The sequence below is a fragment of the Aspergillus viridinutans genome (genome assembly GCF_018404265.1).
Source record: "Aspergillus viridinutans IFM 47045 DNA, scaffold_6, whole genome shotgun sequence".
NCBI lineage: Eukaryota > Fungi > Ascomycota > Eurotiomycetes > Eurotiales > Aspergillaceae > Aspergillus > Aspergillus viridinutans.
In genome coordinates, this window is record NW_025091222.1 from 1,555,849 (window position 1) to 1,572,771 (window position 16,923).

The 16,923-nt window shown below is 48.7% G+C and overlaps 4 protein-coding genes across 4 annotated transcripts; 1 reads left to right on the forward strand and 3 right to left on the reverse strand.

Moving 5' to 3' along the window:
- Positions 1–1,725: 1,725 nt before the first annotated feature.
- On the reverse strand, positions 1,726–5,266 carry Aspvir_008234 (putative ARF GTPase activator (Csx2); the record flags this gene model as incomplete). The annotated part of the gene is made up of 3 exons (XM_043271407.1): positions 1,726–4,863; positions 4,958–5,091; positions 5,203–5,266. The coding sequence occupies 3 exons, from the start codon at positions 5,264–5,266 to the stop codon at positions 1,726–1,728; spliced, it is 3,336 nt and encodes a 1,111-aa protein (XP_043127342.1).
- A 1,459-nt stretch (positions 5,267–6,725) lies between these two features.
- On the reverse strand, positions 6,726–8,542 carry Aspvir_008235 (C2 domain protein; the record flags this gene model as incomplete). Its single annotated transcript, XM_043271408.1, has 2 exons — positions 6,726–7,683; positions 7,752–8,542. 2 exons carry the CDS (start codon positions 8,540–8,542, stop codon positions 6,726–6,728), a joined length of 1,749 nt encoding a protein of 582 aa, XP_043127343.1.
- Positions 8,543–9,628: 1,086 nt separating this feature from the next.
- On the reverse strand, positions 9,629–13,022 carry Aspvir_008236 (DNA repair protein RAD16; the record flags this gene model as incomplete). Its single annotated transcript, XM_043271409.1, has 8 exons — positions 9,629–9,860; positions 9,927–11,074; positions 11,132–11,190; positions 11,245–11,319; positions 11,371–11,479; positions 11,538–11,867; positions 11,919–12,847; positions 12,977–13,022. 8 exons carry the CDS (start codon positions 13,020–13,022, stop codon positions 9,629–9,631), a joined length of 2,928 nt encoding a protein of 975 aa, XP_043127344.1.
- Positions 13,023–13,532: 510 nt separating this feature from the next.
- Positions 13,533–15,592, forward strand: rad7 (DNA repair protein Rad7, protein; the record flags this gene model as incomplete). Its single annotated transcript, XM_043271410.1, has 5 exons — positions 13,533–13,555; positions 13,687–13,714; positions 13,779–14,318; positions 14,375–14,540; positions 14,592–15,592. 5 exons carry the CDS (start codon positions 13,533–13,535, stop codon positions 15,590–15,592), a joined length of 1,758 nt encoding a protein of 585 aa, XP_043127345.1.
- Positions 15,593–16,923: the final 1,331 nt, after the last annotated feature.

Below are 16,923 nucleotides of genomic sequence, written 5' to 3' on the forward strand. Positions count from 1 at the left end.
TGCAGCAGCAAGAGCTACGTAAACAACCCTATCATTCGAAGCTCCCTATAGATGGGGTATCTTACTATACTTATGTATATGCCTTTCTCCCGTCGCAGCTGGTGTTAAAAATGCTGCACTATCAACAATGCCTGTGGCGACTGGAACACAGTTCACAACCGCTGCTGGCAAACCCCAGTGAGCGCATTTTGGATGGATTACTCTCGCCACCTGGGGCTGCTTCGGACTATCTACACAGAATGAGGATTGTCATCTCGGCTGATAAAAACAAAGGCTCAACAATTCTGTCTTTTCTACCCTAGACTTGGTGGCCCGCAGTACTGTTGTTGTGATTCTTCTTCTTGTCCAATTTCTACTGGGTCGTATCGTCACGCCATTGCAGCCAATGACGTCATCGGCTGGCCCGCAACTACGAATTCTTCTCTTAACGGCCTTGGTGTCCATCGACATTCCCATCTGCCATCCGCGCCATCATCCCTCGGGTCGATTAACCAGTACTATTGGCTGGGCTGAGATGCCACTGTCTGCCTGTCTTTTAAGAGTACATACCCGTGCCGCGCAAGTCTCCGCCCCGAGCCATTGAGGCTTAGGTTTCGCATGCTCTCTTCAAGTAGGAAAACTGTGGCTTCGTGGATTCAAAAATCAATCTTAGGTTCTTCCCCTGCTCATTTATAACCAATCAGCGCCTGGGGAATTATGATCCCTTCAGAGCACAGTACATGCCGCATACAAAAGCACTGGAGATGGACGAAGCCACTCTAGTCTCTTCGCGCGCCACTTGCTGCGTTGGACGCGTTTGAACTTCCGTTCCTGGACTATGTGGCAAAAGAAACACATGGGGAAAAGAATCTCGCATGGGTGGTACTTGTGTCCCGTCGATCTGATTGACAGACGACAGCTATGATTCCTCGCCCAACCTGCCGCCTTTTGTTCCCTTGATGCCTTCTAAGCAATAGCCTATCTATGTGTCAACTGACCTCAGTTCCGTGGATGGACGCGCTCCATTGACTTCTTATCCGCCTGGTCCGAACCAATCGCCTGTATCCTTTATATTCTCCGGCTAATGTGGGAAAGAGTATCCGGCGTCGTTGCTGAGTCCAGACCCTCTCTCATCATGGACCCCCTGATCTCAACTGCTGAGCGGCAGGATAGCTCAATGACTCACTGGCAATGGCTGAAGTGGAATATTGCATGCTTGACGATGGATTATCTACAATGAAGACAAGCACGACAAACTAGAGGCCATTACGTCTCCGCTATACAGCTCCTAACCTGGCGATCTCAGATCAATTGTCTTCCAGGACGTATTAGGCGGGTTGGTAAGGGCACAGCTCTTTGTCCCATAAGAGGTGAGGCCAAGGAAGTATATATCTAGTAAACGAGATCAAGATGTCTGTAGAAGATATCAGGGAAACAGTGATTTACATAGTCCTAGAGGAATATGAATCCGAAGGCTAAACGGTCCCAGTGACTTGAGACCGACAAGAATATAGAATACGCTAAGCATGTAGAGGGATTAATTCAGAGCAGAACAAGGTATACCCCATTCAGCATGCGAAAGCAAATCGTCGTCCTTCCTAGGGCGTTAAAAAGAGGACCATGCAAACTGGACGTGACATCATCATGTGCACTTAAGGATCATTAAACATGATTAACTATTACAGGCGTGACTTGGCCGAAAACCAGCCAAGGAACAATAAAAGGAGTTGTAAAGAATAGCGGTTGTTATCGTTCGATGCCGAGAGACGCGACTTTTCCAGCAAATCGAGCTCCAGCGCTTCCTCTCTTGTGCAGTCTATCACGTTCCTTGCTGTCCAGGGATCCCGATGGCACCGCCTGATCACTTGCTGTTCCTCGAATGCTGGGCAGTGATCCGACCGTGTCCGCAGTTGAGCTGCCCGCCATGGGCGTCACATATCTCGTGGTGCGTTGACTCAGATAGAGCTGCGCAGCTGGTGATAGAGGAATGGGAGGTGGCTGTGAAGGAATTTCCGCGCCGTTTTGTACAAGCAATTCTGCTATCGGGAATGGAATCGCCTTGACTGCATTGGCAGTACCCGGTCTATGTGGCAGGCTAGACGGCGTCGACCCAGGCGACGCGGGGTCTGCAGCCGCTAGAGCAAGGAAGACCGCGTGGGTGTTTCGCGACCGGTCAGCGATGTTAACATTGGCTCGAAGTGCAATGCCGTATAGCACGCCTTGGATATCATTCTTTTTGATTGCCGCAAGCAAGGTTTCATCAGCAGTCGAGAACCGTGACAAAGGGGAGGGCAGCGACTGCACAAACGCTCGATCGCTATACTTGGCAGTGATGAATTTCAGTCGTTGTTCCCGAGTCGAGGTTGCCATCGGTTTCTGGTTCTGGTCTAGTGTCGCCTCCCAGACCATATTACTGACGCGGTTGCCAACCTGCAAGAGGATCTCGACGATGTCATTTGAGAAAGAATTCACGTCCAATGTCAGGGAACGGATTTTGGAGATATGAGTTCCGAGAGAACGGTGGATGCCGCTACACTCAATGCACAAGACTATCCCAAGGTTGATCGATACCCACTCAACCTTCGAGTCCGATCCGCAATCGGCGCACCAATTATTGCCTTGGTCCGCATCGCGGACGGTCTGGAGCAATTTGGCGGGGTTCTCTTCATAGCCGGTGCTATCGTTGCGCACGTAGCTTGGTCGAGCACCCACTGTGGTGCGACGGCTCACGCTGCTGGTAGAACTTGCAGAATGAGAATGTTGACCGGAATACGACGAGCTTTTTCCAGTCAAGACAGAACCAATATCACGACCCAGGGACGAGCCGTCGTTCTTTGACGGAACGGGTGGAGACATGCCACGGCCCTCGACAGCACTTTGCAGGGCGTTGTTGATGGCCCTGATCCAGTTGCCCATGTCTTCTTCGGAAGTCGCCTGATAAATCCGCTTAAACTGAGGGGTAATGACTTCAAAACAGAAGCGTCGTTCGGCGTTCCGTGCTTCTCGCACAGAGGCCATTCGTAGGTCAATTGGGTCCATATGCAGATCAAGCTTCTGTTTCCAATTACTGTACTCTGAGAGTTTGCCTTGATCTAACACAATCCAGAACTTATGCCAAGCTTGCTTGTTGATGCCTTTGGGATCGATGTGAGATCCCGGTCGTGATAGTGCCCAGAGAAGTCCCTCTTTCCGCTGCTGGCCGCTCGGATTGGCATTTGAGGATATCGGCGGGATTCCGGCCGTGCTGTTCATAGCTGCATTTGTCTGCGGAGCCATGGAGGAACTGTTGCTGACCACGCTTCGCAGCTGAGACCCTGTGCTGTCTGCACGGCCCAAGTCCGATTCAGACTTGTGGCCACCACCGCCATTGCCTGGCAGGGTTGACGGAACACTTGGGTTGGCGAGGGAATCCGGCTCCAGATATAAGTTACTGCTTTTTTCTAGAGCCCTTCGTTTCTCTTCTCTTTCTGTCCTCTGGAATTGGAATTCCTTGTCTGCCTGATTGACCTCGTGAATCAGAGCGTCCAGCTGAGGAATCATGTCATCGACCTTCTTGGCCGCCGCAAGAAAGCTCTTAGCTTGTTCATCTGCGTACCTGGTCAGGTGCGAAAGGACTTCCTGTTCCTTACGGCCACCATGAAGATCCTGCATGAACGAAGAATAATCGAACCGCTTTAACTCAAAGTTCCGCCTCTTGGCTTGGTACTTGGAATCGCTCTCCGCTCGCTTTTTCTCTTTCAAGGAATCCTGCCTCTGTCCGAGGTAGCGACTCACGTAGGCATAATAATCCCTGCTCTCTTCTTCAAACTCCTTCTTCTTGGCCTCGGCCTGTTTGATGTCATTGTTATAAAGCTTGATCAGAGGTTCGATGACGAGCTTTTGCAGTTGGATGGTATTGAGTCGCTCATAATTTAGGATCTGCCGAGCAATTTTCTCAAAGTAGTGATCGAGGGCCGGCTGGATTGCGTTGGAATTAGATGTTGAGGCTTCACTGAGAGCAGATAGGAAGGCTTCCACAGCATCGTTGCAGGCCCCTTGGGCTTGTTGGGCAGCCTCCGCCTTCTTCAGCACCTTCTTGATTTTCGCACGCATGTTCCCTGTCTTCTGTTCCAACGCTTTCATAGTGGCTCGGAACAATGGGCCATCCTCCACTACACTCATATCTTCGCCAGGACGCGAATGGGGAAGGTCAACTTTCACCGGCGGCGGCGGGGGCGGAGCTTGGGGCGGAGGGGGAGGCAGAGCACTATCGATCGTTTCAGGCGGAGTACCCGGAGGAAGATGCAGATTGGATGTGGTGTCGGCATCACTGGAATGCGAGAGGATTGACTGCGAAGAAGGCATACGATTCCGAACGGGGTGAGGTATTTCCAGGTTTGGTGACAAGGTCTGCGGGCTGGGTAGCGAACGCGGGCAGTTGTGCACCCAGAACGAGAAGTGCGCGAGAGTGTTGAGACGATTAGCTCTCTGGTCATAGTCTAAGAAGCTACAGCTGTTCCTCCAACCACCGCCCTTATCTTCTGTGGGCTTGGGTGGTTTCCATTTCCAGGACCAATTGAACTGAACGGACGGGCTTCCACCCGTTGTGTAATCCCCTACAAACTGCACATTGGTATTGTTTTGCAAATTGGGATTCGCATGAAATTCTCGGGTTATCAGATTGTCGAGCTCCTTCGAGTTCGTCGCATGCGCGAACGTAAGTCCGGTGAGCACAGTGTCGGCCACTTCTGGAAGTGAGGTTGCGACACCATTGACGACGGAATTCGAACTGTTAGCGGTTTGAGTCTGCCTCAATACAAACGTGAAATTGAAGTTCAGTTCATCTTCATTCGTCAGGCGCAAAAGGAATGTGGGCGCTGATGCAGACGAGGAGAGGTCCGGATCCTGTAAAGACATAGCAAACGAGGAGTTGTCAGCTGAAAAGGACAAGGGCTGTATAGAGGGCGCGACTCAAGCCATTATGGCTCCAGCGCCTTACCTGTATATACTCAATAGGACCGTCGTCACCAACTTCACGCTTCGCAGTATATCTCGTGGCCGGGAAAGAGTTGGGAGTAAGATGCAAGAATACCCGTCCTCGAGAGTTGCTTATCGTGGCGGACGAGATTGTAACTATTGCTCATTCGAAGCGATTAGCAAAAGAGCAGTAGAGAGTTACGGACCGTCGACGACTTTAATGAGAAAAAGAAGCGAAGGAGGGAAGGTGTAGTGTTGGACACTTACACCTCGTTTGGTCTTTGAAGAACAAATTTCCAGAGTCATCGAGACGACTTCCAACATTGCCCATAATGAAGACGAATGAATGATTCACGTCACCACTCGAAAAAGAGACGGTCCGAAAGGATGACTGGGCCAGCTGGAGGTCACCATCGACGGCCGGATTGGCATCAGTTTAAAGCTGAAGCAACGATAAACAAGAGGCAACCGAACGGAAAAGCCGTCATCTAGTCTGAAACTCTACTCAAACGTCTCCAGGGATCTCTGAGCCTGAAACCACACAAATATAACTGCTGTACGATGGAAGAGCTTGTGAGAGGTAGGTCGCGATCGCAGAACACGAGCCGTTGTGTGGAAGCAAAGGTGGTGATGGTCAACCTGGCAGAGGGCGCGATCCCCAGTTTCTGAGATCCTGCTGCGCTTGGTCCGCAGGAGATACTGGGTCGATTCGGTGGACTAGATGAAAACGTGAACAATAAAAAGGCAGATGATATGAGAAGGAGAAGCTGATGAGCAAGAAAAGAGGCTTCCAAAATCGGTGCCTGGCGAGAGTAGCAGTGTGGGTAATTGTGGAGGTGAGGTTGAGTCGGAGGTTTGGCGCGCGGAGGAGGGGAAGAAGAACGTGGGAAGGATGCGATAATGATATGTTCATTAAAGCACAGGAATAATAAGTACAAATCCCCCCCACCTGGCACAGAGACCAGTGTTTCACACAACGGTCTATCTATCTACAGGTTACTCCTGAGGGCAGGGGTGACCAGCTGGTGATTTAAGCTTGATATTTTATTTCTCCAGAAAAATGTCATGACTGCCTCAACAGACACAGATAATAATACAACGTTTTACTAAGAGGAGCCCATTCAGCACTGATTGGGGATCACGCTGGAGGCTGCGTCTGCAGCAGAGCTGTTAAATCCCCAATGTGTGATCCTCAACTTCTTGTTGAACATGGGAGCATGACACAGACAGTGAGATTATTTGCATACAGGAAGGATCACAAGAGCGATATCCAGGCTTTGCCTTCAGATATTTCAGAATGACACTCTGAAACCAACTCCAACACAATCCGGCTGATCCTTCTCGTGCAGATCCGGGAAGCCTTTCACAGTACTCCGTATTAACTCAGAGACATGGAAGAAAAAGAGAGCTCCTGCCAATCAGAGCATCAACAGAACATTATTAATATTACTTGCTAAGCTATCCATTCTCCAACGTCGGAGGGGTATCTGAGAAAGAAAGAAAACAGGCTAATTCTGACAGACGCCGCAGAGAGGAGTGTATGAGAGTTCCCACAACCAGGTTCAGTGAAAACCAGAATGAGGCTGCTCGAGTGCGTCACATAGATAATAGTAACAACCATAATAACAACCAGGGGGATCACAAATGCATACCGCTCAAACATAGAGGCCTAAGGATGTTTAAGGACGAGCCCGTGCCCTCGTCCCAATAAAAAAAAGAAGCAGGTATAAACAGAAACAGGTGTTTCTTGATTACTGGCCATGGACGCCGCCAGAGTTTACCACACCAGCTTATTGCAGGGCCTCCGATGGCTGATGTGATGAGCTGGTATGGCCGTTGTGGTTTCCTGTAATGTTTTTGTGTTCATCCCCTTCCACCCATTTCATGACCTGGCCTTTGACGTCGCGCATGTCGTGCACTTTCTGGGCAAAGTCTCCTCGTTTCCTGGATGAGGCGCCACTTCGTTCTACGAGCTCCTCTTCATCTGAACTTGAGATGGACAGCGATGAACTGCTGCGTTGTTGAAGGAAGGTCATTTGGCCCGTCTCTTTCTTCTTAAATTCTCTCTGTTCAGCTTTCAGCTCTGTCATTCGCTCAGCATCTTCCTGGCAGTCCAATGTGGTAATATGGAGGCCAACAAAGGTCCTAGAGAGGAAATCCTTGAGCAATGGAAGATATTTGCCATTGGGACGATAAGTACCGCTGTCATTGTCGATGAAGAGCTCATAATCGCCCGGGTCTGTTGATACCCCTGTGATAGTCTCGGCCTGGGGCCCTTGGGTTGGAATCTCAGTCGCTGATGGCTCTGCACAGGAAGAATGATGACGATGGCGGTATTTCAGTCGACGAACAAAGAACTCTCCGGAATACGCGATGTAGATCGAGATATTGCTATGCATGGTGTGTTTGCTTAGCAAATCAATTCCAAATTCCTTTCCCGTCTCAGTAAATCGGAACTGTCCGTCGAGGGTGAGGACATAAGTGAATATACGGCCGCCCTGAGCATGGTGAACAAACTCAAGAAATTTCTGAGTGAGCTCGGTACACGGAGTTGCGAATTTACCACAAAGAGTTGCCCGATCAAAGTTGTAGATTCTCTCATGCTGATGATGGAGAGCGCGATTGAGGATACGGCCTCGGAGACTGTGCGATGTGAACATACCCGCCACAAAGGGTTTGAATTCGACATAGCGATGATATAGTTCAGCAGGTACAGGGCCCTTTAGCTGTATCTGAATGGCTTGGAAACTTAAGGGAAAAAAAAATAGCAAATAAGCAATCTGCGTCAAAAGCGGCCGGGTCCGAGATACACGTACTTGTAACGGCTGAATGCCTTCTTGCCATCCGAGCTTTGCACTTCGTCTTTCGTCCCTGTCAGGCGCCCGATCAGGGGGGAAAAGTGTTTAAACCAGTAGTTTGGCCCGAGTGTGTACATCTGTCCACCCTCCTCACCTGGGGTCTTGCCCAAACACTCCACACTGATGGCCAGATGTGAGCCAAGGTCGAGACGTCGCGAGGCGAAGGCGGCGATATTGCCAAACAGATAGACCCGCTTGCTGCCGAGTCGTTTCTTGACCCGAAATGATTGCTCCTTGAAACCAGACCAGTTGTCATCGATACGGCCGACCTCGACGTATGCGATGCCCAACTTATCATCATGGTCGGCAGCGTCCTCATCGTATACATGACACTTGAGCTCGAAGCCGGATGCAGGAACGTTCGCAACAATCCACTCGCTGTCCCATACTGGGTCTCTGTTCTTGCGCACTGTCGGCGTTCTAAAGGTTACAATGGGGTCCTGCTTATGCCGCTGGGGAAGGTCGACAACCAGCTGAGCTCTCACGTAAGGATCAGACGAGAACGTGCCGAAATCCGCACACGGAAGATTGATGCCGCGATGAAAAGTGAACTTCAGGGTGTAACCAGGGGGGGCATGAGGAATTGGAGTACTATCGAACCCCCCCGCGGGCTTGTGCTCGCCATTGGTTGCGACCTTCATTGCGACGGCTCGATCATGAAGTTTTTCCGTTTTATCAACAAATCTGGGGCCATACTTGTCCAGCGCATGTTGTGGACGTGCTCGTGGCGGCTCGGTTTCATCCTCCATGATCCGGGTGAGCTAGAAAAGTTATGAAGAGTACTCTGTTCTGTTTTACACTATTTTATTATAGTTGCTGCCTGCAGCACTTGGTCGAGTCAGGCCTGAAGATGCGGGACGATGTGGGGACGAGATCTTGTCTTGCTCTTGTCCGTTCGTAGGGCTGAGTGGAGAGAGAAGTCAGGAAGCAAGTAATGAGGAGAGAAAAGTGAGAAAAGAAAAAGGAAGAGGAAGCACAAGTTGCTTTTTATTAGTTGCTCTCATGTCACTTCACATACAACCAAACCTACCTTCAACGGAAAATGTCAGTTCATGATGGATGATGACTTCCCTTAGTATTTGTCCTTTCCCCCCTCAGCCGGCGGCAGGAAGTTGGTTCCAGGGGCACTGCAAGCCTGCTGCATCATCGCGCCCCTCCTTTGTCCTCTTCTACTACGTAAGTAGTTCTGACTACTTCTGACTCCTGAACAGCAGAGGTTCTCGGATCTTCTTGGATGGGTTAAGCAAGGCCAAGCTTCTGTCATTTTCGGAGATTCTTGGAGAATTGTCATAAACAAACAAATAATACACTTCCAAACGGAGCAGTACTATTATCTCCTTGCAAGTGGTCTGTACTCGTGATGATGATTTTCGCCTGACTATCCATCCATTATTGTCAACACAGCAACAGACCCCCCCCCCCCCAAAAAAAAAAAAAAAAAAAAAGGGGGAAGAAAAAGGCTAGGTGCGCTAGTAAAATCAGTCGATGAGCGACATACGCTTATAAAAACATCTGTAAGTATTTGGATAATAGGATACCATCATTATAAATTTCTTAATTTTTCTCAATTTGGGTGGCAGTGGAGTTCCAGCATCAACTGAGACCAGCTCAGAAGACGTTCACCATAGCAAGGACAGCCTAGTACAATAGGAACATAAGAAGAGATTCGGAGAAGACGCGAAAAGTGCTGGCCAGCCAGAACCGCAAATTCGCTCTCCTCAAGTGAGATACCGCAATGCGTCGGGCATAGCAATAATCCCATGAGCCAAGCTCTTTCCAGCAAGCAGCGCAGTAAATTAGATCGCATAATGTATAATCTCAAGAAAGAGGACAAATCAGGATCCGCGGAACAAGAACTGCATATCTTCTGGAGTGAGCTTTTCCAGCGCCTCCCCCTGATCTTTGTTCAGCGTGCCGTTGATGAGATTTGCCTTCTTCTCTTGCAGCAAGACAATCCGCGATTCTACCGAATCCTCAATGCAGAGCCGCGTTATGACACACGGCCGTCGTTGACCAATACGATGGCATCGGTCAGCGCTTTGCCATTCGGCAGCTGGATTCCACCACCTGATGGATTCCCGTTAGTACAAGACCCTGATCAGGTATGTAGCAAGATGCTCAAGTGATACTTACGGATCGACGATGAAAACTCTGGAGGCTTCGGTCAAGTTCAAGGCGACACCCCCTGCTTTCAATGACACAAGGAAAACCTCTACATCCACATTATTCATGAAATAATCAATTGATTTCTGACGCTGTGCAGGCGTCATCGTCCCATCCAGCATGACGGTGTTGAAACCAGCCCGACGAAGACGCCATTCAACAAGCTGAAGCATCGAGGTAAATTGCGAGAAAACGATGGACTTGTGAGTCTGCTTCTGGCTCCTCAATTTGTAGAGCTCGTAAACAAGCATCTCAATCTTCGTCGACGACGTCCAGTCCTCCATTCGGATGCGATTAATGATGGAGTTCTTCTTGATGTGCTCCGCCTCCTGCTCAATATCTGGCTGCTCGAAATCAATGGAGAGGGGGATGTGACAACGAGGACAATCAACGACGCTGTCTGCTTCGAAAGACTGGATGTAATCTTTGGCACAACGACGACAAAACTCATGGTGACAACGAGACCGAATGGCCTCTTCCGCAGGCTCATCACAAATACTGCATACAAGGACGTTCTGTCCACCGGCAGCATGCTTCTTCAGGATCAGGTCGGGATGATTCGCAACCTGCCGCATCTGCATGATCAGACCGAAGATGTTGGCGTAGTTGTTCAACATCACACCTCGGCTAACGTATGTATCGAACTGCCTTGTAGAATTCGTCATAATACTCCTGGAAAAGTCACGTTCAATTTCTCCGAAAAACTCGTTATGCAGAACGACGCGTTTCGGAGGGAGCTCCATTGAAGCTGTGTGATCGCGCTTGACTCTTCTCAACATGATCCTGTCAGTGATCAGGCGAAGTTTGGACAAGGCCTCCTTGCAGGCTTCTGGATTGTCTCGTTCGGTAATGGGATTAAGGATCTCCTGATTGAAGACTGATACATGGCTGAACCCACTGTGCTTGCAATGGCTACAACGTTTATCCGCGTCCTGAGACCAATGAAGTTGCTGACATTTGCACTGCTTGCAGAAGTAGCACGCAAATGGGCGAACTTCGAGGAAGCGAAGAAGAGAGAAGAACTCGCCGATTCGGTTCTGAACAGGAGTGCCGGAAAGACACCATTTATAAGAGGCTTTAAGGGCAAAACATGCACGTGCAACACTGGTAGTCCGTTGCTGAGAAGCATTAGCAAAATAATCAAATTGTACAGTCCAAAGGTCTCGTTAATATACCTTGATGCTATGCGCTTCATCGAGGATAAGGCGGTGGTAGTCAATGGCATGAATGACGCCTTCTCATTGTCAGTGGGCCTTTCTTTGCTGTACTATTTTGTCGATAGACTCACTATCTTCTTTCACGATCCCGTCGTTGCGGTTCCATCCTTTCCATTCCTTCCGATGAATGGACTCGAGGCCGGAGTCTACATCCGACATTAGACCGAATTTTCAGGCTTGCAAATTTTATAACTCACAAGAGATCATGATCACATCATAAGACTCAAGGTCTTTCTTTGTTAGGTGTTTGACCTTGGCATTGGAATTGTGGTACACAAGAACCTTGAACTGGCCATTCGTGTATTCCTGAGGTCATAAAAATTAGGGTCGTAACTGTAATTTTAAACATGCAGAACAGACGTACTTTTATTTCAGACTGCCATTGCATCAGAGCAACCGGTGGCACCACAACAAGAGATGGTTTGCCGACGGGATAATCAGACATGAGAAGGGAGACCGCCTGGATAGTCTTTCCCATGCCCATCTCGTCACCCAGCAAACCACCTTTATATTGACTTTTCTCTTGCTGCAACATCCAGTTCAAGCCCTCGAGCTGGTACGACTTCAGCGTTCTCGAAATGCCCGGAGGCTGTTCTGCTGGTACCGGTGTAATAGGGGGCGTGTTCTCCAAGTCGTGCCACATTTTTGTGATGAGAGGATGTTGCCTTTCAAGTTTGCGTCGCTCTCTATAAGCCTAGATACTGTGTTAGAGCACCCTGATGTTGGACGAAGCAAGCATACTTACTCGATTACTCATCCAAGGTGGAATATTAGTGCGTCGCTGGTTTGCAGAGGCCCTTAATGCTTGCCTCCGCGCTCGCGAGCTTGTGCTGGCATTTGCTGTGCCGGCGTTTCTTGCCCTTTCGGCAATTAACGGCTCCTCCTCGCTACTAGACGACGGAGGACCGTCTGCTTCTGAATTAGTTTGATAGTTGCCATCCCCTGCTTCATCATCACTTAAGTCAGAGACTTCGCTGTCCGGAATGGTTTGGTGCGTCGTCGACCGTCGAGAAGTCCTAATACTGCGCTTTGGCTGCCAAGGCTCAAAGTCATCTTCGTCCTCTGCATCCTTGAAGCCGTCAGACTCGAGGTCCTCCAGGCGGTCATCATCCTCAGTAGAATCTTCGATCTCCGGGGCGTCACGACTCGCGCCCGCGGCAATCTTCCGACGCTTGGAAAAGGATTCCTGATATTCTTGCATTTGCAGAGCCTGAGCCAAAGCCTCGTCTGAAGTTCCCAAAGTCGGGGCATCCGGGAAGAGTGCTGCGGTGTTCCTCTTAAGTCCTCTTTGCATGCTACTGAGGGGCATTGTCCTTGAGCGTAGTTCCCGAGCTCGTGCAGAAGCATTAACTCTCCTCCTAGGCTTATTCACATCTGACTCGGCAGGAGTCATAACAACGCTAGTTGCAGGAGTATCATAGTCGTTTCTTCCTTCGCCAAACGTGTCTTCCGAGGAAGAGGAAGAAGAAGCACACGAGGGTGACTGCTTCTTCAAGGGTATAGCAACTTCGACGGAAGTAGAGACAAAGCTTGACTCCATCGACTCCAAATGATGCTCTTCATTTTTCTGATTAGCCCTGTGGTCACTCGGACTGTCGGTGATGGATCTGGGGTTTGACTGTGCTAATCGCAGGGAGGTGCGTCTCGGCAACGACGATCGTTTATCTTGAGGCACTGAAATCGATCATTAGCCTTACAATGACTGTGTCGGACGCAATTGTAGTAGAAAGCTTTCCATCTTCGGATTGAAAGATGGGTAGCATGTTTTGGGAGGACATTTAGCACGGAAGCGAGAGCACTTACTACCAGATGGCATTGTCTCTTTTGCTGTGGAAGTCCTTCTCCCCATGATGACAGGATTTCGACGATGTACCAAAATGAGGCTCCTGATTTCCCTGTCAAAAGTAGGATCCTGGATGAGTGACAAACCGAAGTGTGCCCCTGGTACCTGATCGAAAATTAATAGAATGTAGGTGGCAAATATCGGCACTGCTGTTATGGAGGTTCGGTCGGAAAAGGGAGGCAGCAGTGTTGGAACTTTGGGAAGATTTGGAAAATTCTTTCACAGCTCGACAGGAACACGGCCTGTGATTCACAGATCTGTCACTACCCCTCGTATACGACTCTTGGCGAGTGCAAGTAAACTCCTTTCATCAAACTTCTTCTGTCTTTCCTCTTCTCACCAGGCCCAGATAATCCAGTCTTTATCCAGGAAACGCGCTGATAAGGACAACACCGAAGTTCGCGTAAAGTGGAACACGAAATCACCACGAGTCCTGTGACCTGAAGCTTATCAGACCTGCATCAATCATCTTAACACCACCTCAAATCAGGTTATCAATAAGTGGTTGCATGCAATATGTACGTTTCGATCATTCTGAGGTTTTCGAGGCTTTCATTTTAATTGTTTGCAGGGCGCATAGAAGGTCAACAAGGAATCAGATAAGGGGCCCGTACGTCCTCAACCCTTTTTCCATCCGCTTGGTCGATCTCGCTGATTCATGATTTCGCAGCCATTCTGCGCTCACTGATTTCTTAGCTGTAAGTGCCTCATTCTTCTAGCATCAATAAATGACCAGATCCGTGCTGACACTTGATTGTCTAGTCCAACAACATTTCCGCCGCTCAGATTCATCAAGACTACCAAAGACGGGTGAGACAAGCCGAGCGAGGGGCGGCTGCGAATGAACCGGCAGATGAAATTGAGGAGGAAGATGAATATGAAGACAATGACGGCGAAACGGCCGAGCAGAGAAAGAAACGCAAGCGAAAGGAGGCAGCGACACTCGCAAAGATCAAGCAGAGCAAGGAGTTCGCTCGCCGCAAAGCCCGCCGCACTGGGGAACCCGATGATGACGACGATGTCATTGCTAGAGAGATGATGTACGAAAAATCCCGACCGATGCCAGGCCAACTTGAGAATTGCGAGCTGTGCAGTAAGCGTTTCACGGTCACTTCATACAGCAAAACCGGCCCCAATGGTGGTCTCCTCTGCGCCAAATGTTCCAAAGAAGTAGCGGATGATGAAAGAAAGTCAAAAGCTAAGAAGCGAGGGTCGAGAAGCGGTCGGCGGCAGAATCAAAGCAACTTGCTCGACGGAATCGTGCAGCAAGGTGCTCTCAGTTTGGTCGAGATGTGTGCAAAGGTGAACATTCTTGAGCAATCATTCGATCCATCTTGTTCGAGGCTGACTGCATTCAGAAAGTTGCTGATAACCACAACGACATCGAAGAATTTGGGGACTTACCGTCACGGTTGCTTCAGCGCCTTAGCCAGATATTTTCCAAAAGGCGGATTCTTACATCAAGGACTTTGAACTTGTTCCTACGGCCTGAATTGAATTTCATTGACATTTACGATGCGGCTAGTATGTCTCTACTTGCTATTTTCAGGCTCTCAACGTACTCACTTGTCATAGAACTCGAAACGGACGACTTTCACAAAATATTCGCCTTTATGCCGGCCCTGAGTCGTGTCAATCTCCGATTTGCGGGCCAAATCAAAGACAGAGTTGTTGAATACATGATTGACCGAGATCTTCAAGTCAGGCAACTGCACTTAGATGCCGCTAACCTTGTCTCTGATGCTTATTGGCGGCGGCTCTTCCAGAAATTAGGATCACAGCTCGAAAGTTTGAAACTGTCGAATCTCGACTTTTCCTTTGATGACGAAACTGTGGAGACACTGTGTAAAAACTGCACAGCCCTCAAAAGACTGAAGCTCAAGCAGTGCTGGAAAATTGGTAGCAATTCTGTACGGGCAATTTCAACTTTACCGACCCTTGAGCACTTGTCTCTTGATACTGTCCAAGAGTTGGAGATTGAACCCATTTTACAGATGATGGGTACGCTTGGCCCGAATCTGCGCACACTATCCCTGGAGGGCTTCCGCAACGCTGATGATCGGCTTTTGGATCTTATTCATGACAAATGTCGGCTGCTCTCAAAACTTCGGTTTTCAGACAATGCTCTCTGTAGCAACAGAGGCTTTGTCAACCTGTTCACAAATTGGGCCAATCCTCCCTTAAGATTCGTGGATTTGTCTTCCACGCGAGACGTGGATAATGCTAACCCTGATGGTCCTGCCGAGGCAATTGGACTCGCATCTCAAGGGTTCACTGCGCTCATGAACCACTCAGGCTCGGCCCTTCAGAAACTGAACATCTCATCGTGCCGTCACATATCGCGTGCTGCTTTCGAGGATGTGTTTTCAGAAGGAAAGACATACCCGTTCCTGCAGGAGCTGGACGTATCTTTTCATACGGTTATGGATGATTTCCTCATCGGTAAAATATTCCAATCTTGTCCAGCGATCAAGAAAGTTGTGGCCTTTGCATGCTTCAATGTGCGAGATGTCCGGGTTCCAGTTGGCGTGGCATTGGTTGGAGGCTTAAAGGCCCAGCATTCCATTGTCGTTTAGGGCCCAGCGACTGGTTAATCCGATAACCTAGACAAGGCATGAAGCCAAGGCGATGAGATATCTGCTTCCCTTGTGACTAATGAGTGTGCTTAACCCGATTTTCGCCTCTGGTCCTTTCTTCAAGCGCTACAGTTTTACATTATCTTATAGCTCGCTGCTTGAAATGCTTAACAACCTTGCAAGAAAACTCTACTTAGCCCATATTGTCAATGCAATACAAGCCAGCGATATCATAGGAGGATGCGCTCCGTTTTTCTCAATGACATGATTGATCAAGTACCTATTTTGGATGAAGCGAACGGTGAAATAACATAGCATCAAAACTTAAATCATGGAGGTGCCTTTTGGAATCCGGTTAGACCTCAGTCTGAAAGTCGAGTAACGTGTCCATCCCAGAGCTGAAGACTGGTGTCGTTGGATGGTCGAGTGGCTCTTGACCATAACAGTTGATGCAGGCTATATTTGAGGGGGGACTTCGTCTACTTCTATCTAACCTACCTACCGAGATATCTCGCCCTCGCGTCGCCAATATTCGTGCCGAAGAGGCTGCTTTCAAGCATGAAACTCGCCCACTTTCGTGTCCAACCGATCAATGACTTTGTGGAAGCAGGATATAGTCATTCTGGATATTTAACGATTGTCATTACATTAGAAAAGCTAATAATGAGGCGAAAGCTGGCAATTGGCTCCGCAGATCACAAGCTTTGGTCAGACCAGGCACCATAAAGGTGTCAGAAAAGTATTTCGCTGAAATCCGGAGAAGATTAGGATCTCTTAAGGAAAGAATTCTCATAATCACAGAGTGACAAGGTGATCTGCATAATTGCATTAGATCAGTCTGCTTGCACAATCAGACTAATCTATGTTCATGCTAGCAATCTAGTGAAGTACCCATGATCTAGTGATAACAGCTATCGATGTATGCTACTTTGAAGAAAGCGCATGTGCATGATAGTTGCATCTGATTTGAGAGATTCCCCCGACTAGCTTGGGGTGCCTACCTAGCTTAAGTAAGGTAAGGTACAGTGCTTGGAGCGTAGAAACCTTAGTGGCTTACCTACATTCATTATTTAATTTTCCTCAATATGCTGTCTCAATAAATGATCAGAATTTACCTAAGCTCCAGACTCCCAAGACGCCACCGCGGGTTACCATAAATCTAGACTAAATAATAATACCGCGGTTTGGTACTGATGATTTGAATGATGGATTTGATGAATTTGACGGTATCTTGATGATTCGATTATGGGTGGTTGTTAGATACAGATGAGAAGGAAACCAGAAGAGAGAGAGAGAGATTCATAATTCATAAAATGCAGCATGGACGCAGT